Source organism: Lynx rufus, unplaced genomic scaffold (genome assembly GCF_022079265.1).
Source record: "Lynx rufus isolate CCGP_SWC_20201006 ecotype Redwood Valley unplaced genomic scaffold, mLynRuf1.p SCAF_1, whole genome shotgun sequence".
Lineage (NCBI taxonomy): Eukaryota > Metazoa > Chordata > Mammalia > Carnivora > Felidae > Lynx > Lynx rufus.
The window spans coordinates 105,966,610-105,993,587 of record NW_025814823.1 but is presented as its reverse complement, the minus strand read 5'-3'; the positions used below and the strand labels follow the sequence as shown (position 1 = coordinate 105,993,587).

At 40.7% G+C, this 26,978-nt stretch overlaps 1 protein-coding gene across 1 annotated transcript in view; it reads left to right on the top strand.

Annotated features, from left to right (window-relative positions):
• Positions 1-856: 856 nt before the first annotated feature.
• Positions 857-26,978, top strand: part of FBN2 (fibrillin 2) — a 256,875-nt gene continuing 230,753 nt past the window's right edge. Inside the window, exons 1-5 of the mRNA XM_047094456.1 lie at positions 857-1,110; positions 1,923-2,005; positions 6,836-6,934; positions 10,048-10,143; positions 18,991-19,086. Of these exons, the coding sequence (XP_046950412.1) occupies positions 857-1,110; positions 1,923-2,005; positions 6,836-6,934; positions 10,048-10,143; positions 18,991-19,086 (628 nt within the window). The remainder of the gene's footprint in view (positions 1,111-1,922; positions 2,006-6,835; positions 6,935-10,047; positions 10,144-18,990; positions 19,087-26,978) is intronic.

Below are 26,978 nucleotides of genomic sequence, written 5' to 3'. Positions count from 1 at the left end.
TTCCTCTTCCCCTCCCCCAGCCCCTAGCTCCCCTTGTTCCTCCCCACCCGTTCGCCCCTTAACTCTGTCTCCGCCCACTGTGCGTCGGCCCCTGGGTCGGGGCTGCGCTCCACGTGTGGACGGTTGCGCTCCAGCCCCCACTGACAGCCGCCGCCCGCCGGCCCGCCCCACGCCCCGCCGGGCCTCAAAACCCCCGCGCCGCACCCTCGCCCGCCGCATCTTCCCCGGCCTCCAGCCTCCTGCCCTCTCTCTCACCGGCGGCTCGCCCTGGCCCCGCACACCTCAGCTCGGCTCCTCAGCCGCCGCCGGCGCGTCGCTGCCCCGCGGGACTCCAGGCGAGCCGGGAGGAGACCCTCTTCCGTGGGGGGCGACTTTTGTTTGCTTGCCGGCTTCTTTCTGGTGACTTTTGCAGCTTTGCAAGATCTGTTCCCGGAGCGCACGGGAATCCGCCGCGGCGCTGCGTGCAGGCCTTTTTTTTTCTTTTGAGGTCCGCTTTCTTTGTAACTTTACGCCGAGGCTGCTCGGGTTACTTTTGTAATTTCCCGCCCCCACCCGCTGGCGGTCCTGGAGTCGCTCGGGGCCGTGGCCCGGGGGATGCAACGTGGACCGCGCAGGGCTGCCGGCTGTACCGTCGCCGCGCCTCGCCGCCCGCTGCGCTAGAGCCCGCGCCCCGGCGTCAGCCAGGGGGCCGGCGCTCGCTCCGGGGCTCCCGCTAGAGCAGGGAGCCCGAGCCCCGGGGAGTCTCGGGAGCCGACGGAGGGCTTTGTAGACCCTGACTTTTTTCAGGCCGCGCAGATTTTTGTCTCCCAGCACTCCCTGTCCGCGGACCACGGTCCGCGCGCTCTCAGCGCCCGCGATGGGGAGACGGCGGCGGCTGTGTCTGCAGCCCTATTTCGTGTGGCTGGGCTGCGTGGCGCTCTGGGCGCAGGGCACGGCTGGCCAGCCCCAGCCTCCGCCGCCCAAGCCGCCCCGGCCCCAGCCGCCCCCGCAACAGGTCCGGCCCGCGGCGGCGGGCTCCGAAGGCGGGTTCGCGGTGCCTGAGTACCGCGAGGAGGGCGCCGCGGCGGCCAGCCGCGTCCGCAGACGAGGACAGCAGGACGTGCTCCGAGGGTAGGTGGGCAGGAGGCAGTGGGGGGGGGGGGACCCTTGCCTTGGCAGCTTTCCATCCCACCCCTCCCTCAGCCTAGTTCTGGCGGCTCAAGCCGCGGCCCCCTCCACCAGAATCCCGAGGACTCCCAGGAGCGCCTCCCCCTTTTCCTCCGCAGCTCAGTGGGCAAAAAGCCCTCCCTAGGGGGTTGGGTCGGAGGCCCCCGGGTGCGGATGGTAGAGCGCGCGCAGTGACCGCGGTGCGGGAACAGGTTCCAAATGTGGGGCTGGAGGCGGGCTTGAGTCCACTGGGCGTCGGGGCTGGTGGAGCCTGCCAGCACCCCACCGTCGGGGGCGCCGCTCCCGAGCCTTTTGTTTGAGGACCAGTGCGGGGCTTAGGGTTCAGTCTAATCATCAAACTCCAGCGCTTCAGCTTCCGACGCGCCTTCCTGGACACGTCGGGGCCGCAGGAACAGTGGATGGAGGAGGGACGGATTTGGGGACGAGGGCAAGGATTTTTGAAAACAGAGGGATCCCTTTGTTCTCTGCATCCGGAGGCTAGAGTAGTAGCAAATGACATGTTTCTAAGTTTCTTTTCGCCCTTTAGGAAGGCCATACGGGAGGGCAGACGAAAAGCAAGGTTTAGACGTTTCCGACCCTCCCCTGTTCCAGCCCATGTACTTCCCTGTCTGCGCCCCAAGCCCCAAGAATGTGAAGTGTAGTTTTGGTTTGTTTGTTGTCCCGAAATCCTCTCACTCTGGGTTTTGCTTGGGAAAACCGCTAATGTGTTACCGTACCCTTCCCTCCATGTGTGTGACCTCGCTTGTCCATCGCAGGCCCAACGTGTGCGGATCCAGGTTCCACTCCTACTGTTGCCCTGGATGGAAGACGCTTCCTGGAGGAAACCAGTGCATTGTCCGTGAGTGCCTGATGGGGATTGCCGCCTGGGCAGCGCGGTCGGCCCCCTGTCAGGGCCCAGCTCTTGCATTGAGTCGTTGGGGGCACACAGTTGCTTTTAGAATCCAGTGGCCACAAAGCAGTGGTAATTAGGACGCGGCCCCATTCGAGTGTTGAGGAAGAAGCAGCCGGTTTACATCAGTTTAGGCTCCACTTCTAGGCTCTGTTGAAGGGCAATAATGATAAAGGTTTCAGAGATACTTGGAAGTTTTATCTTTCTGTGTCTATTAATACAAACTGAAGGGGGAGTACAGCAATTCCCTAGATAACTCAAAACCACTTTTTCCTAAAAGAGTCCAGATAAGACCACAATGTGATTATGTAAATTATCTGGCTTTTGACTGCATGAGGTTTAGGACTTTTGAAGATCAAGCTTGCTTAGGCCTTTGTACAAAACCACTTTATTATCTCTGGTTTCATCTCAACAGCCACATAACATAGATATGAAAGGAACTCTCTCAGGGATTTAGAGTTGACCCAGGTCAACAAAATTTTTAAAAGAACTCTTCCCAAATGGTTTGAGGTTGTTTTGTTTTTTTTTTCCCTGAAGATATTTAAATTTAGGATTTTCAGGCTCCATATCTGTCTCCTAGAGTACAGTAGGTTTTTCAAAGTGTGAGGCGTAGAACTTCAAAAGTTCTGCATCTCTGGCCTTAAAATTTTTATTATTTTATTTAGTTTTCAAAGAGTATATGTAGCTTTCCTAAATTCTAATTGGAGAAGTCATTAGTTATCAACCTCACCGTGATGGGCCATAGGATGTCTTATTTCACATTCCTGTGAATTTGTGAGTTGAAGTGTGACTGGCCTTCCTCTGTGTATTTATCTAGCAGAGTCACATTTGTCTTGTCCGGAGGAGAGCCAGGTATCATAGACAGCACATTCATTTAGAGCCAATCTTGACTTTAGATTGACCTTCATATTCTCCAGGGAAAAGATAATTATGCAACTGTGAACAGAGAAAACGGGCAAGCCTCACTAGCCAAGGGATAATAAGGATGTAGTGGCATCTCTGACTCTATATTTATTGGTTTTGTGGGTTTGAGATAGACCCTTAATGTAATGTTGTTTCAGTTTTTTAAAAAGGAATGAAATCTCAAGTGTTGTGAAGACTTGTTTCTTAAAACTTTTTCTACTCTAAAAATCCCACAATCTCCAGTTGGGAGGCAAAAATGGGAAATAATGACTGTTCTTTAAAGTGATTCATAAATATTTTACATAAACCCTCTGATTATAAGCCTTTACTTTATTCAAAAGGAAGAAAGGGTACTGCATTCTTTTTTCTCCAATGCAGAAATCGTCTATGTGAGGCATTTATGGAGGGTGTATTTACTCTTTCAGGCCAGTAGGGCATAATCATGCCTGCTTTAAACTTAACATGGTTCCTAGAATCCTAAAGCAGCTAATGTCACTCACCACACACCTGCCATACTAGCTGGGATGACTTAGGCATTGCGGAAAGTCTGACTCACTAAATGTAATGAATGTGACTGCCATTATTGAGTTGGAGAGCAGCCGAGAAGAAGGGATCGGTTTATGGTATGTGTTGAAAATCTGTAAAGTCAGATTTTATTGGATTGGTGTGGAATGGGAATTCCAGAGAACAGAGCCTTCCAGAATATTTGTGGTAGAAATATATATGTACATGGATTTATTGTGCATATATATATATATGTACATGTATGTGTGTGTGTGTGTGTATATATATATATATATATATATATACATATATCCCTCTGAATGTTGGCTTTAAATACTTTTAGTTTTTCAGTAACGTTGTGCTTTTTACTTGTTTAGAAAAACCACTTTGGAAATCTCAGAACAACAGTGGCATTGTAGCCTGCATTTCTACTTCTTGAAATATTTGGGTGTTTATGAAATACAATGGAAGTTACATGTATCATAAATCTCTAGAAAGCATAAACTTTGAAGTTATCCTTAAATCTCCAAAAATGTGTATAGCACATATATCAAGAGTTCTCTACAAAAATATCAGTGCATTAAAAAAATAACTCAAACACCCAAGACTATGAAATAGTGCACAGGGGCGCCTGGGTGGCTCAGTCGGTTAAGCGGCCGACTTGGGCTCAGGTCATGATCTCGCGGTCTGTGAGTTCGAGCCCCACGTCGGGCTCTGTGCTGACAGCTCAGAGCCTGGAGCCTGTTTCAGATTCTGTGTCTCCCTCTCTCTGACCCTCCCCTGTTCATGCTCTGTCTCTCTCTGTCTCAAAAATAAATAAATGTTAAAAAAAAAATTGAAATAGTGCACAAAGTAGAGGAAGAATGTAATGCCTTTATGTTCTGTTGTAGAGATCTCACTTAAATTTTGAATTTTAATACTTTACATTAAATTTAGTAGTTCAATTATTTTTGGCTTTTAAAATGATAATATGTGAAGATAATAACCAAACTGAAACCATCATAAAGTCAAAGTTGGGAATTTTCATTCTAGGATTTCCTGGTGATGATAAGTTATTTATTGCATTTATTGAATTTCTATCATTTAGCAAAAGGCAAGCTCTGAGGCAACTTAGAAAAAGAGATAAGTAAAATACCAATAGAATGCATGCACCAAAGATTATTTTTTTCATACATTTATACAACAGAATTCTTTCTTTACAGAAAACATTAAAATGATTACCGTCTAGAATTTTAATCTGTTTGGCCTTCACCAGGCTTCATGAAGAGGCAAAGATAATAAAAGAAAAATGTATTTCTCAAACGGCTGCAAACCTGATGCATTTTGATTTGAGTCTCTGTGCTTGTTGTCAGCGTTCTTAGTTGTGACCTGCAAAGATCACTGAAGTACTTCTGAACTTCCCAATATTGTTTCCGAAGGAATGGAATTGACTCTCTCACTTTTCATTGGTTTGGTTTTATTTTAATCTTGTTAGAACTTGAAGCAGTGGGAAAGTTTGTTGGTTTACTTATTGTGAAATTTTGCTATGAAGGGCATTTTGATCAGTAGAATGGGAGGGAGTTGGCCTGAAATCATAGCATTTGAACCTGAAAAGACATCAGATCCCTCCAGTATAAGCTCTGTTTTCTTTTACCAAGAAGAAAACAAAACCCAGAGAAGCTGTGTGTTTTTTTCTAAGTTTACAGTGGGTCCACAGTAGCACAAGAGCTCCACATCAGACCTCTGGCGTACTGTGTATTCTTCACTGTGCTGCGTACCTTCTCCCAGCATCTGTAAAATCCTAACAACTATGTCCTCTTGCCCTCTCCTTTTGGTGTTTCTGGGTCTCATGGTTTTCATGACTGTGGGAGGGATAGACAGTTTGGTGAGGGAAATCTTAATTTGAGATGAGCACGAGGAGAAAGGGCCTACATGCTTTCCCTTCTCACTGGCTCACAGCTAGAGAGCACACACCTGTGGTCATAACAGAGATCTGCTGTCTGAGGATGACCGGTCTTCCTCCATGAGACCTTCCTTGGGTTTAGGACCTGGGTATTCGCACTTTGTAGATCACCTAAGCCTGAACTCAATGTCAGCTTGCTGGGGATAGGGGGCTTTGACATAAAATATTATTTTAGTGAATATGTGTCACTGGAAAATTATTGGTGATCAGAAACTGTAGCACATTTTAGAAATTAACGGTCCACTCTATGACAGGAACCATGTTCTTGCCTAACAGTCTTCACACTGTGATCTATGACATTTTCACTTATAAGGACTACTAATGGAGATGCTGGTCATATTATGTGGATGTCAAGAGGCAATTTGGAGAAGGAAAACAATTACTGAGTTAGCTTGCTTCTGTGGAACACGCCATTTACATTATTGCGGGTCTTAGATCTTTTTGAAAATTGTGAGACCCCTGTCTAGCAAAAGACACATATGCACATCTGCATAAATGTTTATAGCTAGTTTGAAGACATTCCCAGACTCTCCTCTTCTTGTGTTCATGCATCTACTCATGGAGCATTAAAGTACATAGACTTTGTGCACAAAGAAAGAATTCAGTTGTAGATATGGAGGTAAATGAACTGACTAAACATGGGAGAGCCTTCCCATTTGAAAGCACTCTGCTGACGATTTTGAGGATCCATGGTATGTGCTGTGTCAGTGAGCCTAACATTCTTTGCTGTGATGACCCTCATACCTTGGAGGTCACAACCGCAGGAGGCTTTAACTCTCCCTCCATCAAAATGTCGCAGCAGCTTTTCTGAGCAGCAGGGATAGGCCACGTTGTGGTGGTAGCATGAGGGAAGAAAGGCTGGAGGAAGGAGAGAGGGAATTATTAAGGAGAACAAAGATTGATGATGGGGCAGGTCAGATACCAGCTGGGAAGGAATGTGCACAGAACCCCTGGGGCTTGGCCAAGTGGTTAGGGCTCAGAGTCTCTGGCTCCACCCATTTTGTATTTTCTGTGTCTTGTGAAGATCTTTTCCAGAGTGGGCTGTGTTTCCTGAGGTATGTGGGACCTCTGGGTTTCCTCAGTCCTCCCAGCTTCTAGGACCAAGACTGTTGTCTTGTGGTAAATTCTGTGTATAAACACTCTGCCTTGAATGGGAAACATGACCCGTATTGATGGGAGAATTAAAGGGCTATGGAACTTGAAATAGTGCCATTTGTTTGCACATTATTGTAAGGATACTTATGAGACTAAGTCTCATGTCTACAATGGGTAGTTTTGTTACATATCTGAAATTAGTCATTATGTATCCCATGGTTGTTGTTTTTATCTTAGCTTTTCAGGTTTAGTGTTGTTAACTGTAGCTTTCTGGTTTTGTAAACTGTGTATTATTACCTAATTGTTCCTCTCCTTCCCTATTGTGCTTTCCACAGCAATTTGTAGAAATAGTTGTGGAGATGGATTTTGTTCCCGTCCTAACATGTGTACCTGTTCCAGCGGCCAAATATCACCAACCTGTGGATCAAAATCAAGTATGTTTCTTAGATGTGACCTTACTTAGTGCATTATTCTGAAACTTCTGAGTAAATGCAAAATGTCTTTTTCAACAAGGGTATAAGTCTCTGATTATTTTCCTTACTAACTATATCTGTATTTGTCTTTGGAGTGAAAAATCTTTGGTGGCTTAATTATTGTCACCAAAAACTAAGAAGGAGTAGGGTCATGATGTTTATTAAGCAAAATGCTTTAATTCTGGTCCAGAAGCTACACATCTATGTTATAAAAATACCTGGATTCAGTGGAGAAGTTCTTTATAATTAGGAATTGTTGGGGAGCCTGGGTGCCTCAGTCAGTTAAGTGTCTGACTTCAGCTCAGGTCGTGATCTCAGAACTCGTGGGTTCGAGTCCCCGTGTCAGGCTCTGTGCTGACAGCTCGGAGCCTGGAGCCTGCTTCTGATTCTGTTTTTCCCTTTCTCTGCCCCTCCCCCACTCACTCTCTTTCTCTCTCTCAAAAGTAAATAAACATTTAAAATTTTTTTTTAAAAAATGAATAAGAACTGTAACTTACTGGGTTTTTACTATGTGCCTGGTACTGTTTTATGTTTTTGACGATCCCGTTATTTAATCCTCACATAAAAAGAACTATGAGGTAATATTATGACCCCATTTTACAGAGAAAGAAGATGGGTGCATTTGAGTTAAGTAACTTGCCCAGGGTAACATAGATTTGAATCCACGTGTTCTGATGGAACCTGTAGGCATTTGCAAACCCTATGCTCTGTTTATTGCCTATTGTGTAATCCTGTGGTTCATGTCCTGTTTTGTAGGTTAACTAATCGGGAAAGGTAACTGACAAAATACTGTGTACTGACATGATGCTTTACGTTTATTAACTTGCTCTGCTTTACACATATGAACTCCCAGCAACCCTGAAAGATCACAACAATAGACTAACATTGTGTTATTCATGACCTAGCTAAGAATTGTCGGGTCTTCAAGCGTAATCTTTTAGGCCAGTGTTTAAGGTAATATTCTAACAGAGTAGAAGCAGATACTCTTTATTTAATTGCTCAGTAATTGAATAAAATTTTAAACTTGCCTGAAGCCAGAGTGACGTTTCATTTTTAACATTTCTCTCTCCACGTTTTCCCTAAGAAGACATGCAAGAGAATCTGTCTGACTCAGATATTGAAGATTCAAGATTTCTATGACAGATGTCATTGTCTTCTGATGAAACTTTTGAGTAGAACTTTAGTTGCATTTTCTTTGAAAATAATCCGTCATTTTCTCAGCTTTTTAAAGCTCGCATTCACAGTTCACAGGCTTTCTCTGACCACCCTGATTAGCAGATTTCCTCCATTGCTTTCCGGAACCTCCCTTATCTGAATGCCTGGAAGATATTCTTGCCCATATCTTCATTGTCTTGTCTTAGTTTTCCCGCAAAAAACAAACAAACAAACCCAATCCTGGAGACATTTTACAATTCAACTTTTTAATTCTCTGCCTGGGCAACAAAACATTCACAGGCCTGCCCTCATTTTATGGTATATAATTCCAGAGGGCATCCATGAATTTCTGTGGCCTTGAGTAATAACTCTATTTTCATCAGGAAATATTCTCTCTTTTCCAGTCCCCACCCTGCTCCACTTCCTAAGGCATTTAGCACCATTACTGACTCTCTTTATGAAATGCTCTTTTCCCTTCACTAGTGCAATATCAATGGCCACAGTGTTCCTTTATTATTATTATTATTATTATTTTAGTCTCCTGTCCATGTCCTCTTCATTAGACTTCCTTTCAGAGTTCAGCATTGTCAACAGTCTGGTCTCCCTGGGTGAACTCATTTGCATATATGCCTTCAACTACTACCAATATGTTGCTAACTCATAGTGATGATCTCCAGAATATATCCTTCCATTGAGCCTCATATTCGCCTGTTCCGTTTCATATTCCACATCTCCGTGATGCTTAGTAAACTTCTGAAAGTTGGTAGCATGAAATTTGATTCATTGTTGCCCACAGTCTACTTCTGGTTTCTCTTGCCTCAGCAAATGACGCTGCCATCCACCCAGTGCTTGAGCAACTGTTTCTCTTCGCTTTCTCCCTCTTTCTCTCATGTCATATCAGTTCTTTCAACAAGACCTGTGAGTTCTCTTGGGAAACATCTCAAATACATCTTCTTTGCATCACCACTGAGAGCCTATGGTTTAGCGCTCCACATCTCTCAGAGGGACTACTGCAGTAACCTTCCGAGGGCTTCTCTGGCTTCTGCTCTTGCTCTCTTCAAATCTCTTCTGTGCAGAGCAGCTTGAGGAATCCTTTAAAAATACAGATTGTATCACTTTACTGTCTGATTTAAATCCTTTCAATGACTTCTGTTGCATTTGGGATATAATGCAAAGCCTTCAATGGCGAAGGAGGCCTTGCATTATCTGGCTGGCCTCTGGATGCCTCTCCAGGATCTTGTCTTCTCAGCCTGACTCTTTATAATCATGTAACCCTTTCAGTTCTTCAAACAGAAGAACTTTACCATCTGAGAGTATTTCAATTTTCTGATTCCTCTCCCTGTGAGGTTCCTCACTGGTACTTCTCATGCCTGGCTCATTCTCATTCTTTAGAACTCAGTTTAAGTGTTGCATCTGAATGGTTCTTGTCTCGCTTCTGTCTAGGTTCCTTTTTGACTCCAGGCTATTCCCTTTCATGACACAATTTCCTTTGGAGAACCTGTCACAATCTATGATGGCTTTGTGGCATTTGTTGACTTGTGTTTTGTCCGTCTATGGGAATGGTAGCTTCATGAGAGTGGATCGTAAGTCTTTCATTACAGTGGGGCGCTGAGCGCATAGGGCAGGCACTCAGCCCCTGCATTCCAAATGGATACACAAGTGCTTCCCACATTCTGGAAACTACACTACTAGTCATCATATATTGATTGACAATGAAAGTGTAATATGTTTTAAAGGCGTGGTGAGTAATGTAACACATATGCTCGTGTGTGTACTTACACAAATAAAGATGTATTTGTGTCATAGTGCTTCTGTAGAATATATTTGCCATTGAATTGGGATTTAGTATACTTTTGTAACTCACAGACACTGTAATTATAGTGATTGATAGTTTTATACTTTTTTGCTGTTCCTTGCAGTTCAGCAGTGCAATGTTAGATGCCTGAATGGAGGGACCTGTGCTGATGACCATTGCCAGTGCCAGAAGGGATATATTGGAACTTACTGTGGACAACGTAAGGAACATTGGCATAGACTTCATTTATTAGAAGTCATTTGATTCAGTGGGTATTTCATACTAAGCCATAATTTAAGGGGGTGTGAAGCCTATGATCATTAAAAAAATAATTTTATGTAGTAAGCCATCCCTTACACTTAAATTTCCAATTTGTATCATATGAGATTTGTTTCTCTTTAAAGTGTTTGTGTTTTAGAGTACTGATGTTGAGTACCACCCCTACTTTATCAGATTTGACATATATCAAAAGTTAGTACTCACTTGCTTTGTTAAAAATCTAGCTCCATAAAAGATGAATACCAAACTAAAGAAATGGTAAAGATTGTTGCGATTTCTCTCTCTCTCTCTTTAGGATACCCCAAAATGAACCCTAGGAGAGCCAATCTTACAAACTGTTTTTGCTCGTATATGTTTAATGATACAATACGGTAGTGCAGAGCTATGAAATGATTTTTTAAAAATGCGATGTCATTGTGAAAGAGGGAGCTTTAATCCAGTAAAGATCTTCTCTTCACTGTCTGGAGAATATTCTGCACTAAGTAGATAACCTTTTAACAAAGATGTAGGTATTGTAGATCTTGGATAATAACATATCACTTGAAGTTTGTGTTTCCCAAATGGTGGGACTCTTACTAGAATCCCCATATTTTAAAGTATGGTTGAGTAAAAGAACACAACGTCGAACATCACTGAATCATAAATAGTAACAAGGCCCCTTTTCATGTGGATTTCATCAGATGCAGAGTCTCCGTTTGCTGCTGATCTTTGAGACCTCCCTAAGAATTTTTCATCAGCATTTTACTATCTATCTATCTATCTATCTATCTATCTATCTATCTATCTAAGAGAGAGTGCATGCACAAGGAGGGAGAGGGGCAAAGGGAGAGAGAGAGAATCTTAAACACAAGGCTCAATCTCAGAACCCTGGGATCATGACCTGAGCCCATATCAAGAGTTGGGCACTTAACTGACTGAGCCACTCATGCTCCCCTGTCATCAATCCTTTTAATATAGAAAAACGAAACGGTAGAAGTGCAAGAGTATCTACCTTGCTTAAGCTAATCTTATTTTACTTTTGTTAGAGCTTCAAAAGATTTAGAAAGTTGTTTTCACTTTGTATGAAGCATAAAATTTACTATTTTATCCATTTTTTCAAAAGTTTATTTATTTGTTTTTGAGGGGAGGTGGGGTTGCAGAGAGAAAGAATTCCAAGCAGGCTCCCTGCTGTCCCAAGTACAGAGCCCGACATAGGGCTCGATCTCATGAACCTTGAGATCATAACCTGAGCCAAAATGAAGACACTTAACCGAGCCACCCAGGCGCCCCTGTTTTAACCATTTTTAAGTGTACAGTTGAGTAGGATTGAGTACTTTCACAACTGTTTTGTAATCATCACCACCATCCATCTTCAGAACTTTGTTTTTGAGGTACACAAGTAAAACTGTACTCATTAAACACTGACCCCCCCCCCATTTCTCCCTCACCCTGTCTCCTGGCAACCACCATTGTGCTTTCTGTGTATGTACATTTGACTGACTCTCAATACCTCAAGTAAGTGGAATCACACGGTACTTGTCCTTTTGTAATGAGCTTATTTTGCTTAGCATAACGTGTTCAAGTTTCCTCTGTGTTAGAACATGGGTTAGAATTTCCTTCATCTTTAAGGCTGGTGAACATTCCACCGTATGTATCGACCCTCTTTTGTTTTTGTCTATTCGTCCATGAATGGACACTTGAGGTTCTGCTGTCTTTTGGCCGTTGTGGCTATAGATGCACAAACACCCCTTGAGTCCCTGCTCTCCATTCTTTTGAGTGCATGCCTAGAAGTAGAATTCGTGGCTCATATGCTGATTCTCTTTTTGATTGGAAGAGCTGCCTTACTGTTTTTGTTAGTGGCTGCACTGTTTTACATTCCCACCAGCAGCGTACAAGGATTCTGATTTCTCCACCTTCTCACCAACACTTCGGCTTTTTGTTTGCGTGTGTGTGTGTGAGTGAGATAGTTATCCTACTGGGTGTGAAGTGGTATCTTCTTGTGATTGTAGTTATTTTTAGGTCTGCCTCCCATTTAGGGTAATACACCTTTCTATTTACAAATGCTATGAAGTTTTCTTTTAAAATAATTTAATATTGGGGCGCCTGGGTGGCACAGTCGGTTGAGCGTCCGACTTCAGCTCAGGTCACGATCTCACGGTTTGTGAGTTCGAGCCCTGCGTCGGGCTCCGGGCTGATGGCTCGGAGCCTGGAGCCTGTTTCCGATTCTGTGTCTCCCTCTCTCTCTGCCCCTCCCCCGTTCATGCTCTGTCTCTCTCTGTCCCAAAAATAAATAAACGTTGAAAAAAAAATAATTTAATATAAGTAGGTGAATCAACTTGAAGAAAAATACTTTGTTCAGGTCAGGAGTCGGCCATCATTTTCGGTAAAGGCCAGATAATATTTTAAACTTTGTGGTCTTTCTCACAACTACTTAGCTCTTCTATTACGGTGCAAGCATGACCATAAACCATATGTAAATGAAAGAATTTGGCTGTGTTTCAGCAAAACTTTATTTTTGGACACAGAAATTTGAATTTTATACCATTTCCATGTGTCACAAAAATATGACTGTTCTTTTGATTCTTCAACCATAGAAAAATGTTAAAACCTTTCTTGACTCACGGGCAGTACAAAAACAGGTTGTGGGCCAGATCTGACCTGTGGGCTGTAGTTTACAGATCCCTTTTGTAGGTGGCTTTCAGGTATGGCTACAGATGTTAAGATAATCTGAGATTGACAAGTTTGGGAAGTGGAGCATTAAGGAATTTGAGAGAGTACACTGCACTGAGGCCACTTTCCTTGTGGGAATAAGAGATGCCAGTTTAACAACTTTTTTGGGCCACGTTTGGCCAGGCAGGAGCAGGAAATAGCTGGACAACAGTGGAACAGAAATCGTAGCAAAGTTTCTTTTTTCATGGATGATTTTTTTTTTCTATATTTTCTTCATACATTTAGGTAGTTTCTAAATTTTATACAATGGACCCCAGTTTATAACCACTAAAAGAAACCTTTCGTGAACATAGTAAGGAGGCTGATTTATACCTTTTTTGTACGTATACAGAAATGTTAGGAGATCTGATTGTATTCCTATTTTATAGAGTTGAGTAGTAAGGGAAGAGACACAATTATCCTTTAAACTCAGCCTTTTGGTCTATAGGGGAGAATGATGATTGCTTTACAATTATAGGGGGGAAGAGCCTGCCTCTACTGTTCTTTCAGAGTATTTACTCAAATCTATTATGAAACTAGCTGCTTTCAGCCTGAATTCAGCTGATACATCTGTCTGGGTATGTGTGTGTGTGTGTGTGTGTGTGTGTGTGTGTGTGTGTGTGTGTGTGTGTATTTTCCTGAAGGTTCTGCAGAAAGAGTGTGTTAGTGTGTCCCTTCCCTGTTCCTCACAGAAATGGAAAGTAAAGGGATGGAAAGTAGTTTCTCTTCCTACAGGAGGCACTTTTATGTTCTTCTGTCTCTGTGCCAAATCCTACCAATGTCCCCACATTTTTCATTTAGGGGAAAGGGAAAAGCACTGGGTCAGAAGAGCAGCATATATGAGGGACGCCTCGGTGGCTCAGTCAGTTAAGTGTCCGACTGGCTCAGGTCATGATCTCACAGTTCGTGAGTTCAAGCCTGGCGTTGGACTCTGTGCTGACAGCTCGGAGCCTGGAGCCTGCTTTGGATTCTGTGTCTCCCTCTCTCTCTGCCCCTCCCCCACTCACACTCTGTCTCTTTCTCAAGAAATAAATACTAAAAAAAATTAAAAAAAAAATAAAAACATTAAAAAATTAAAAAAAAAAAGAACAGCATATATGAAAATTTGTTCTCTGAATATCTCTTGAGGCAAAACTATCCTTGCACAGTACTTAGGGTTCATAGGACACATGATGCAGGCAAATCATGGAACCAGAAAAATTCATTCACAACAAGTAAGAAGGTGGCAAGGTGTGACATCAGCTCAAAACATGGTGTAAGGAAGCCACTTCCTAAGTTGTCTGACAGAGAGAGAGAGAATTACAGTACTGAGAGTAAGGAAGCAGGTGTAAAAACTCTCAGCCTGTGAATCCAGAAAAGTCCTGGAAATACGTTTGCTAAAATGAAGATTATAAAAACATGTAAACTGCTTAGCTGCCTTCCCAGAAATGTGGACAGTCCTCCTTAGAAAGCACTCATTCATTTCATTCAGCAGTGTTTATTGAGTCACTCCTGGGAGCTCCATGCTGTGCAAGGTGTTGGGAGTAGATCCGTGAGCAAAAGGTCCCATTTTAGGTCAGTGGGAAAAGGGTTCCAGGCAGAAGGAGAAGTAGATTCACAGGACGTTTGGTGCAAACAGACTTTGCGTATTTTGGAGACCATGAAAGAAGACCCATGTGGCTAAAGAGAGGAGAGGAGGTAAGGGTAGGAGGTGAGTTCTGAGATGGTGGTAGAGGGCCTTATACCCCAAGAAGAGAAATTTGGAGTCATTGAGGCAGTTTGAGGAGTGGAATGATATGATCTGATTAACTTAGAAGCATCATTCTGGCTATTGTGTTGGAACTGGGTTGTAGAAAGAGTGAGAGAGAAAATGAAAGGCCAGTTAGCAGCCAGGGTAGTGGTGCCCATGCTCGGTGCTGGTGTAATTGAGGATGTGATAAGTGCCTGCCTTGAGCTTGTATTTGGAAGTAGAATCTGTGGAAGGAAGTGTGTGCTGACGGGCTGGGCATGCGGTGGGGGGAGGGGGGGTGGCGGTGCGGTGGTTGGTGGTGGTGGAGAAAAACAAAAAGCAAAGACCTCTGATGACAACTGGAGGTTTGGGTGGAGCTCCAGAATGTGAATGGTAGTGTCATTTTCTGAAATGGGAAATAGCCAGGGAGTGGGTTAGGTGGGGCTGCAAATATGGAATAGCAAGGATTTTGTTTTGCATTTGATAGTTCAAGGAGTCCCTTCCACCTCCAATTGGAAAGATGTTTGAGCTAAGATCTTAGGAGAGAGCTTAGGGAAATATGAACTTGGGAGCACAAGACTGAATTTTTATATAGATAATAGGTTAATTATAGGCTGTGATAAAGATCCCTAGGAAGTTGCTGTGGATAGTATGTAGCATGTATTTTTCTCCACTGCCTTTTGCTGTATATCCCACAGCAGGTGTAAGCATTGTTTTTTTTCCTGGGTGGTCAGTATTCTTTCCATGGCGGAAATTTAGGCATATTCACGTTTCTTTCCAACTCCAGTTGAAGTGTAAATTTGCATTTCCATTATATTTTGTCACAAGAAAAACTACTTTATAAAATAACTTTCAGGGCACCTGGCTGGCTCAGTTAGAAGGTCATGCAACTCTTGATCTCGGGGTCATGAGTTTGAGCCCCATGTTGGGTGTGGAGATGACTTAAATAAATAAAAGTTTAAAAAATGAAATAATTTTTATCATAACTCATTCTTAAGGAAAATAACTTTTTTTGTTCCACTTTTACATGCACTGCCTGCTTCTCTTCTGTTGCTGTTGTTCCTCAGTGTAAACTTTGGATTCTGTAGAGCGTGTCTTATTTTTCATAAAATACCCTGTAGAATAAAAGAGAAGGAGAATTAAAGTTTGTAGAACACCTTCAATGTGCAGCTACTGTGCACTTTGTTTTATACACTGTTTTATTTAATCTGCGGGACCCTCTAAGCTAGGGACAATTAACTCACTTTTTCAGCAGAATCAGAAAGATGATTTGATTAGGGTGTGCTCATCTGTTCACTGTGGCATTCTGCCTTCCAAAATAGTGGAAAAAGATTGTAAAACTTTCATGTATTGCAGGATTTTTTTTTTGTATCTGAGGTACATCAACTTCTACATTAGATAAAGGGGATACAAAGGCAAGCAAACTGGTCTCTGTTGTGGAAGGAGCTAACTCTCACGCAAAAACTGGAAATGTCAGCCAGTAGCTGTACGAGTGGGTCTCATCCTCTTTGTTCATGGGAACCCTTTACATTTAAGAAAAAAAAAATTATTGAGGATCTTGAAGATCTTTTGTTTAAGTAGGTTACATCTGCAGATATTTTTGCCCTGTTAAAAATTAAAATAGAGGGGCGCCTGGGTGGCGCAGTCGGTTAAGCGTCCGACTTCAGCCAGGTCACGATCTCGCGGTCCGTGAGTTCGAGCCCCGCGTCAGGCTCTGGGCTCATGGCTCAGAGCCTGGAGCCTGTTTCCGATTCTGTGTCTCCCTCTCTCTCTGCCCCCCCCCCCCGTTCATGCTCTGTCTCTCTCTGTCCCAAAAATAAATAAACGTTGAAAAAAAAAAATTTAAAAAAAAAATAAAAAAAAATAATAAAAAAAAAATTAAAATAGAGAAATTTGTAAAAAAAAGTACTTACAATAACAAACCATATTGTATGGTGACCTGAATTTTCTAAGGAACAATAAATATGTTTTCCCCACTGAGAAACTCAAACAAAACACACACACACACACACACAATGAGAAAAGAGACATGAGTATAGCCTAAACAGGTTACACTAGGTTTCATCTGTAGTGGACGAGTTCTTTCCAGGAGAAAGTCCAGGATTATCTAGCCTTCTTCTTCTACCTGGGATTTGGAAGTGTGTTTTTGGAAAACCTTGAGAGAAGCTCTTCCTTCACTTAACACAGGGATAAATCCTGAGTGTCTACCATGAATGTTTTCTCCCCAGTCACCTTAAAGCCTAGCATGTGTCTCATGAGGGAACACGTCAGGAAAAGTGGTTTCCATTTTCGTTTCTTACAGCTTGCTGATGTTTCAGGCAGTTTTCTCACACCATAATTCATTACATTAGGCAAGGACCACCTCTTTGCAGTGTATCTTTGTAGCAGTGGAGATCTTCAAACGCTGGCAGTTGTTTCTGTGGAGTTACACACTACTGGGCGTTCTAGGATAGGTTTTTGTTTTCTTCCACATTCCTGTCCATCCCCATCTTTCTCATACTTCTCATGACCTTTATTTCCTTTATCCTTCGTATTTCTTCACCTAATTGATTGCCTAGCCCATATTTCCAGACAGTAACGAGTAGGAAGTGCTGTGCAGAACTCAGCTTGGGACAAGGGAAAAACCCGAAAGGTGTAGTTCTTACACAGGCCTAATTGTGCAGATGGACGTAGACTACTTCTTGCCTTTGAGCAAAGCCTGCTGTAGACAAAGAATCTTAAAGCTATTAGCACAGTGGTGCTTTAAGATGAAGACATCTTTTGTTTCAGAGTATGTTCTGGTTTTGTACTGTCAGCAGAACAGAAGCCACTTGGAGTAGTGTGGATGAAAATAGGTAAACCAGCTGAACGTTCCCAGTAAGGAAATAGCAACGTTATTGCATATTTAGATATCAGTTTATTTATTGAGCTTCTCTTTTTTGATATGTACTTCATTTGAAGGGCACATAGATGTGCTTTGCCCCCTCACTTTGCTTTAATGTCTTAAGTTCTGTTTTTTGAGCATGAGTCATAGAATGCAGTCCTTTTCATCTATGAGGACATTGTTGATATTCAACAAAGTGGGTGGGTTGACCGACAAGCTCTTAGTATTTTTTCTTGGAGAAGGCATGATTCTTAGATTCAGCTGCTGTCAGGAGAATTAGTAGGAATACTTGTTTTTCAGGGAATCTGCAGAATGGTTTCCTTTTTGTGGTCCTGGCTGCTGAGGGTGGTGCAGTGGGGGAGGGGAGTGGCTCAGGGTCAGTTCTGACTCCCTGGGGCCCACAGAGGCTGAATTGAATCCTGGTTTCCCTGGTCCCAAGTGGAAAGGAGTGAAAGAGTGCAGGCTGCCTGTGTGTGTCATAAAAATTTTGGACCGTGGGTTAATTTTTTAATAAAAATATTTATCATATTGACACAGAGAGGTTTTCCCTTCTTAGCTTTTATATCCTCTACGTGCTGTCTACAGATTCCAGATTCATTATTTCTTTTGGTGTTTCATTCCTGAATTGATGGTATTTCCCTCTCACTTTTCATGTTACATTTGCCCTTTTCTTATTGACTACCCCCACCCTGTCTTTTTAGGAGGGGCTTTTTTTCTTTTCTGATTTTTCCTTCTCTGTGTTGCCATATCCTCTTTATTTTTCCATGTCACATACCTCCCCCTTTTCTCTCTCTCTTTCTGCTACCTGTTGTCCGCCCCCTTTTTCCTGCATTTCCCCATATTTTAATCACCTCCTTACCTGTGATGTTCGATTATGGGGCTAATAGAGCTAAAATAGATGATTATATAGTCATATTCTGATAGTATGAACATTTGAGCCAGCTAATTTTTGTGATTCTGATTAAAAAAAACAAAAAACAAAAAAACTTCTACCGAACCTGTGCCTAACAGTGTGACTTAAATTGATTGTGTAGGCATTTGTCTCAATATACATCATATATATTTACTTAAATGGGTGATGTGAGCTGTAGCTTGTTTGAGAGGTAAGATCCATTATAGGTTTAATCTCCACCAAATATTGTACAGATGACCCTTGAACAACATGGGTCTTGGGTGGGGGATGTCAACCCCCCCTGCAGTTGAAAATCTAAGTATGTAACTTTTGAATTCCCAGAAACCTAACTGCTAATAGTTAATGGGAAGGCTTACTGATCACGTAAATATTCGATTAGCACATATTTTGTATGTTACATGTATCATATGCTATATTCTTAAAGTATGCTGTAGGAAAGAAAACGTTATTAAGGAAATCCCAAGGAAGAGAAAATACATTTACAGTCCTGTACCGTATTTATCAAAAAATCTCTGCATCGGAGTGGACCAGTGCAGTTCAGACCTGTGCTCTTCAGAGGTCAACTGTACTTGGAGATTTACTGTTTAATGAGCTTCTTGCTGTGTTTTGTGTGCAGCTGTCTGTGAAAACGGATGTCAGAATGGTGGACGCTGCATTGGACCCAACCGCTGTGCTTGTGTTTATGGATTCACTGGTCCGCAGTGTGAAAGAGGTAAGAAAAGAGAAGTGAGAACCTCCCTTTGGAGGAGCCTCTTTTGCTGTAACAACATGTAATTTTTTGTTATCCAATGAGAATTTTTCTAAGGAAATAATACTTTTATTCGTCATTGACTATGTCTAGAACTTGAGATGTAAGATTATGAGACATAACTAACAACAGCTGAAGAATGTCAGTTTTCTCCATCAGAGTGACCTCCGTTTGGGAGGCCAGTGGAAGTTCTGTTGGGCAGGAGAAAAGGAGTGGAGGAATGACTGGTCAGTAGGCATCCAGCATTGTCTGCTTTATCATGTGAACGGTCAGACAAGCCTATGTGAAACCAGTTTACCATAATATGAATAGCACTTAAACTCATGACCTATAGACTGCTGAAAATCTCCAGGGCCGATGCCCTAAATGAACTATTAAATGGCGTCTTGGTAGCAAATGGGTGAGAGTGGCATGTCAAAGATGTTTAATCTTATAAAATGTGATAAATAACTAACACTGAACTAACTATATGAGTAAAAATAAGCTTAAACTGAAAGCAGTATTACATAATCACTCATAATGACATACATCCTCTGTTTCCCCAGGCATTGTCATAGCATCCCAACTTGTAGAGCACTTTCTTTGTTGCAGAACGCTAGAGTATCTGAAGCTATGTCATTGAAGTATTACAGATAAATAGTGGTTGACCATTTATATAGAGAGACTTTAAACTGCAAAGAAACCTTCTATTTAAAAATGTATACTCATTACCCTGACGAAAACTGTATCATAGTATTTGGATTAAATCTTGAGAAGAAACTGAGAAACGAATCCTACAGCGAAGTTTGAAAAGTAAGATATATGCAGCCATTTAGCATACGCTGGTATGTGTGTATATATTGCCATATTTATATTATTCCTGAAGTAATTGAGATTTCTTGGGACTGAAGTACATTCCACAAATGACAGAGTTTATAGATATACTTAGGATAAATTTAAATGTCTTTCCCATATGCTTTTATTTTGGGAAAAAGAATTAATTGTGAAATGTTAGCATAAAAAGGTAAGTTGTTGAGAATGGAATGATACAAATTTCCTACATAATGTTAAGTTTATTTAAATACTATAGCATGGATAGTAGTTCAATTTAAACTTTCAAACATAATTATAATTGGTGGAATGATGTTCATTTTTCTGGAAGTCATGCAACTTTGGCAGTTCTTTCATCCTAAGCAGATTTCAAGTTCAGTTCCTAATTGGCGAAGGAATTGGGCAGTTTCAAGTCAGAGGCTTCCAGGCATTACATCATTATTCTCAACAGTTATTCATTCATTAGATTTGTTAGTCCTTACTAAATTTATGGGAATCCAATAAAGACTTACATATATTTCACATGTACAGTAGCATGTTTTCAGAAGAAATTACAAAATTAATTAGTTAATGAATGGACCTAAAGGATACTTTTTAAAACATGAATTTGTTTCTTAAAAAATTTTTTTAACGTTTATTTTTGAGAGAGACAGAGAGAGAGAGAGAGAGAGAGAGAGGACGTGCTTGTGTGCATGCAAGCGGGGGAGGGGCAGAGAGAGGGAGACACAGGATCTGAAGAAGGCTTCAGGCTCTGAGCTGTCAGCACAGAACCCGACGCAGGGCTCGAACCCACAAATTGTGAGATCATGACCTGAACTGAAGTCAGATGCTCAACTGACTGAGCCACCCAGGTGCCCCCAACTTTTTTCCTTCTTTTAATTTTTTTTAATGTTTAAAAACATGGGTTTGTTTCTTAAAAATCTTTTTAGTTACTACCCTTTGGGTGAAATTCTAAAACTTCATTCCTTAAAAAAAAAAAAACTTAGCAATTTCCGTTCTTGTATTGCAAATATGAATTTACGTGCTTTTAGAAGATATTTTCTGGAATATTTAAATGTGTAATAGCTAATCTCACTAAAAGTAGAGTTCATGATTTTTCTTAGGAAGCATTGTCTACACAAATACAAAAGGAATAATTTATTTATGTTGAGCTTAGTGAATAGGGGCAAGTGCCCTGTTAACATTTGTAGTTTGTATTGTCTTTTTCAGTTACGGAGTTTCAAAATATATGTTCCTTGTTCTCTTAAAAGAAAAAAAAAGACTTTTATACAATGAGGGATCTTTTTCCTCCTTAATGTAGGGTACATATAATTTTCCTTTAAATTGACATCTGGGAATCAGTTGTATGATAAAACACGGCTGCTTTTCCAGCTCTCTGGGCTTCTGGCAGACTGGTTTCTGGACTGGAGACAGAGACTGAGTGGTAACTGAGTGGCTGGCATGATTATGGCATTTAACTTGAGCCTTTGTGGTGGGTTAGTGGAGCCTCTTTGGAGTTCTTTTCTCCCTCTTGCTGATATGGACAATGATCTTTTTTATATTTAGCATTAAAGAGTTCTTAGGGCCACTGCTGATTGTAGAAGGCAGACAACCCAGCTGTGTCCAAGGCACATGAAGGGACTCCATTCTTTTTGGCTTGTCTCTTCAAACAGATGGCATTTGAAAGAAGATAAATATGGCACTTTATGTATACCTGAGAATACACAGAAATGGAATTAGCATCATATATCAAGACCTGGTGCTTTTTTTCCCCCTAACATTTATAATGTACCTTCTTATTTATCAGTAGAGACTTGAAGGGGGCAGGCAGGCAAGAAATGAACTTACCTAAGGGGTTTCTGGACAAGATATGGTGATTACTTGATTACAAATGCAGCCAGCCCAAAGTCCCTATTTCACCTTCTTTGACTTAAATGATTGCTGACATCTTGGATTTTCCTTAAGGCTTATAAAAGGAACATCTGTTAGAAGTATATTATAGACTCTTCTAAATTATCCATAAATTACTACAACACACTTTTTTTTGGTCACGTAAACATGACTTTCTTTAAAAAGTAGATACATTTGGTGAAACTTCAAATATTCTTATATTTACTGACATTTCCTCTAAAATGTACACTTTTCAGTAAATCCTTCAAAAAGGAGGATTGGGGATTTACTTTTTAATATATTGACGTTTTTAAGAAAAATTGCACTTGTGAATCTGAAACCCCTTTTTAGAAAGGTGAGATCAAGTTGCAAATGTTAAAGTTTATAAAATGTAAACTTTGAAGCCTTTGTGCAAAGTGAAATATGGATGGATTTCACTTTAGGATAACTTTCATAAAATCATCCAGTTGTAGGACCCAATACATGATCTCAGTATCTGAAAGCATGTAGAGGAGTTACTTACCCTCTGCTTGAATACCCCTGGTCACAGGGCTCTCACTCACTCACCCTGTTGTGAGGCAGGATTTCATTGTTGGAACCCTGGTTATTCATCCTTCGTATGATTATGGTCCTGCCTAAACTGAACATTTAGCAGACAGATAGCCCATCCCTTATTGTCTAATTCAGTGGGAATATGGTCATGGTGACTTCTCTAGAAAGAGGCAGCCACCATCTTTAAGTTGTGTAATGAAACTTGAAATCTAATTATAAGCTATTGAGTTATTCTATGTATTTTTGTTCATCCACCCACATTTTGGGTAGTAAAGTAACTGGGGCAGCTATATAGCCTACTCAGACCATGTCTCCCAAGAATAAGAACAGAGGCAGGCAAAGCTAGGGTTTTCCTGAGTTGTAGGAGTTGGGTAGACCAGACCTAAGTTTGTTCAGAAATAATTGATGCATGTATGAATCAACATTAATAAATTGGAATTTATAATAAAGTATGTGCAGTGGTTTGGTTCAGCCCATGAAGTAACAGCAAATTAGTGTGACCAGGAATATAAGGAAGCGTGGTGTGAGAAGAATCTGGCATATTAGGGGAAATTCTATACACAGTGGATTTGATACTTCCAAGAAAAGTATAAGCGATAGTTTTTAGAAAACATTCCTTCCATTGTAATTTTGTTATCTAAAAGAAATACACATTTATTACAAAGCAATTTAGAAAATAAACAAAAATATGCAAGTATTTATAATTCCTCCAGTCAGAATGAATCATTTTATAACATTTTGGAGGATATGCTTTGAATCTTTTTTTCTACTACACATATAATGTTTACGAAGCATGGGATCTTTCCATTCTTACTGGAATCCACTGTTCTGTAACATGAAATCTACTTGTATCCTGCTTCTCATTGCTGTTATGAAATACATTACTTTGTAGACCTATATAGTTTCCTTGCATATCATATCAATGAGGGCTGTTCATTACATTCTGTACAATCATGCCATGTTTGTAACGTTACTTTCTTGATGTCACAGATGAGGGAACTTTGCCCAGGTCAAACTTAGAGTAGCAGTGGGGAGTATAAGGACAGGAGAATATCACACAATCTAATTTAAGACCTTAAACTCAATTCCTGTGATAGAGCTGACTGCCTTCTATTTCTCTATTAGCTGACATTTAGGGTCACTTCCAGGTTTTCCTTTTTTTGTTGGCTTGTTTATATTTTAGCAATTATGTGATAAGAATCTACGCAGGTAAATATATGCCCCGGATTTTATTCTTAGGATTTAGCATACAAATGCAACTGCTGAGTTGTTGAGTATGTGAAAATGTAAAACTTTTGATATATTCTGTTTATTTCCCTCTAAAAAGGCTTTTTTTTAATGACTTACTCCTTTGATACTGTGTTTAGAAAGTCTTTCAGTACTCCCAAATCTTATAAATATCTATAGTTTTTTCCTTAGAGCTGTTGAGATTTTATTTCTTTATACTTTTTTAACCATAAGTGAGAATATATAGGAGGGTAATTTTTATTTTTAAGTAAAGTATTTTTATAAACATTTATTTATCGTGTATCTTTTGAGTGCTTATTGTTAGGCTAAGTAGTTGGAACTCAAGCTGCAAAGAAAAATTATATAACTCTTCTGTTAGTAAGAAGCAAACTATTTAAAGGACAGTGGTGATCATCTACTTAAACATTAAAAAGTAATGCACTGGGGCGCCTGGGTGGCTCAGTCGGTTGGGCATCCGACTTCGGCTCAGGTCACGATCTCGCGGTATGTGAGTTCGAGCCCCACGTCGGGCTCTGTGCTGACTGCTCAGAGCCTGGAGCCTGTTTCGGATTTTGTGTCTCCCTCTCTCTCTGACCCTCCCCCATTCATGCTCTGTCTCTCTCTGTCTCAAAAATAAATGAACATTAAAAAAAATAAACGTTAAAAAAAAATTTAAAAAGTAATGCACTATGTAAATACCATAATAGTAGTAGGAACAACTTTACGTGAGAACTCAGAAATTCTTCCTGATTAAGACAGAATTAGAAAAGCCTTCCCTCAGTTAATCTGAGTGAAAAAAATACTACTCATTATAGTGAGAGAAGTGTTTTGGACTAATTCTTGTAATGATATTACAAGATACAGAATGATTGACTTTTTGCTAAATAACATTATTTAAACTTCATACTTAATTACCAATTACCACAGTCACTGAGCTGAACTTGTTTTATAGAAATAAGATGTCTGCCTTTCTCTGCCCTCTAAAGATTTAGCAAGAATGAAATTAGAAGGAACAGAGAATGTTACCAACCACAGATGTCTAACTCACGTGCGTCCACACGCACGCATGCACACACACACACACGCACACACACACATTTCTGTACTCGTGAGGCTGTTCAGAACATTTTATAACCTTGCACTCTCTAAGCTAAACTTAGCCTTAAATGGGCATCAGAGAAATACCAAAAGATGTGTGGGAACTTTACTTTTTGGCACTAGCTCAGATGACATCCTTATCTTGAATGCCATTAAGAACAGAAGGGAAAGAAAATGAGAGCAAAAAAGCAGACAGTGCAAAGCAAAAAAGAAGGAAGGGAAGAAAGAGAGAATGGATGAGAGAAAAGCAAGGTGTAATGTTCATACTAGGAGTGGAGACGCTTGGTTCTAGAAAGGAAGGGTATGCATCTGAGAGATAATCATTGATTGATATGGGAGAAGCTGGGGTTCCCACTTCTCAGTCTTTGCTTTAAATCTCTGCTGTTCAGATCTGTGAGGTAAGATCAAATGTGTTGGCAGCCTGTTAGACTTGGATGCTTTATTTATGAAACTCCTTTGAATTAATGCAGTGAGTGTTTTCATTCATCCCAGCTCTAAGTGCCCTTATTTATACATTTCTTTGTTTTTGGTTTATCTACCTAGAGGCAGGGAAACCTGCAATAGAAAATTTAAATCATTAACATGTTTTATATTTGTGTAACTCTGTAAATAATTTCCTCTTTTCCTATTTTAACATGAAGTTGGAAGACATTAGGGACTAACTGGTGTGGAACCTCAGCAGAACTACTGCTCATACACACACACACACACACACACACACACGTGCACACACACGTGCACACACACACGCATGAATTAAATACAATGAAATGTTACATAGGATTCATTCAAAAGTAATAATAAAATATGCATGTGCACTCTGTATATGTGACCCTTGAACAACATAGGTATGCATTCTGCAGGTACAATTATATGTGGATTTGTTTCCGTAAATAACAGTTTAGTACTGTAAATGTATTTTCTCTTCCTTACGATTTTCTTAATAACATTTTCTTTCCTCTTAGCTTACTTAATTGTAAAAATATAGTGTGTAATATACATTACATACAAAATATGTGTTAATCAATTGCTTGTGTTACCGATAAGGCTTTTGGTCAAATAATAGGCTGCAGATGGTTAAGTTGGGGGAATCAAAAGTTATATGTGAATTTTCAACTATACTGGGATTAGTGCCCCTAACTTCTGTGTTGTTCAAGGATCAAGTGTATGTCAAAAAATCCCAGATATTATAAATTCCTAAATAACATCTGTATCCAGATAAAGGACTGTGGACCTGCAATTATTTCATGAAATTGTTGGAAGGATTAAAAGCAATAATGTGTTAGGGTCCTGATATGTAAGAGGCAGAGTGACTAGCATGTGGTAGACAGCCACTAAGTGATATTTGTTTTAAGAAAACAGGGTGTAGTCAGAATCAGAACTGAATATTAAGACCCGTAAGACCTTGGAAATGTGATTGCCCTCCCTCATCCTTGTTTCTGCATATAAAATACGGGTCTATCATGTTCTTCTTATTTTTGTGACTTATATGACACAATATAACATTTCGCATCCAATAAATAATAATCATTGATGCTAATCTCTTTCAATTGTTCTGCCCAGTTATCAAAAAAAAAGTAGATATGGTGGCTGACTGTTGAAAATGGAATAGTCAAAAATGAAATTTTGAATGGGGAGTAGAGGATTTTATCAGTTGCTTAAGTCGTACAAATAAAGTTTCATGCTGTTCTTATTGAGAATAAACGCTGTATTTTAAGAGAGGCTCACCTTCCTGGTATGAGAATTAAATGAGAAACAAAATACCTAGCCAGGGTGTGGTACAGTAAGTGCACATTGAATGATCAGCTAGCACTGTGGAAAATAAAAACGAGATACGATATGCTCTCTTAGGCAAAATTGTCTTGGGTGAGAGAGATAATTCCCAGTTGCTGGGACTGTATCAGATCAGGGTGTGTCAGTTGTGAATAATCTAAGCTTCATTGCTTTACCTTTTGTGGGGTTCTTTGGGATCATACACAAAAATAAACTGAAAGATATTGTGTATCATTATCATTACCTTGCATATTATGTATTTGAACTTTTAGATCCTACTTATCTTGCTTTGACATACTTGTGCTCTAAATACCAGCATTGTTATCAGTAGTTACTCAGTATTTCACTGGTGTCTTTGGTCTTAGTCCCTGCTTCCTGGTGCACAAGGTCTATTTGTGAGCATTTCACAGTGGAACTGATATATATGTAAGGTTTATTTTGCTCAGCATACTTGTAATCAACAGTCTTGCATATTGTTCAGTCTCACAGAATGAGTTTGGGGAGGGTCTTCCAACAGTCCAGAGAAT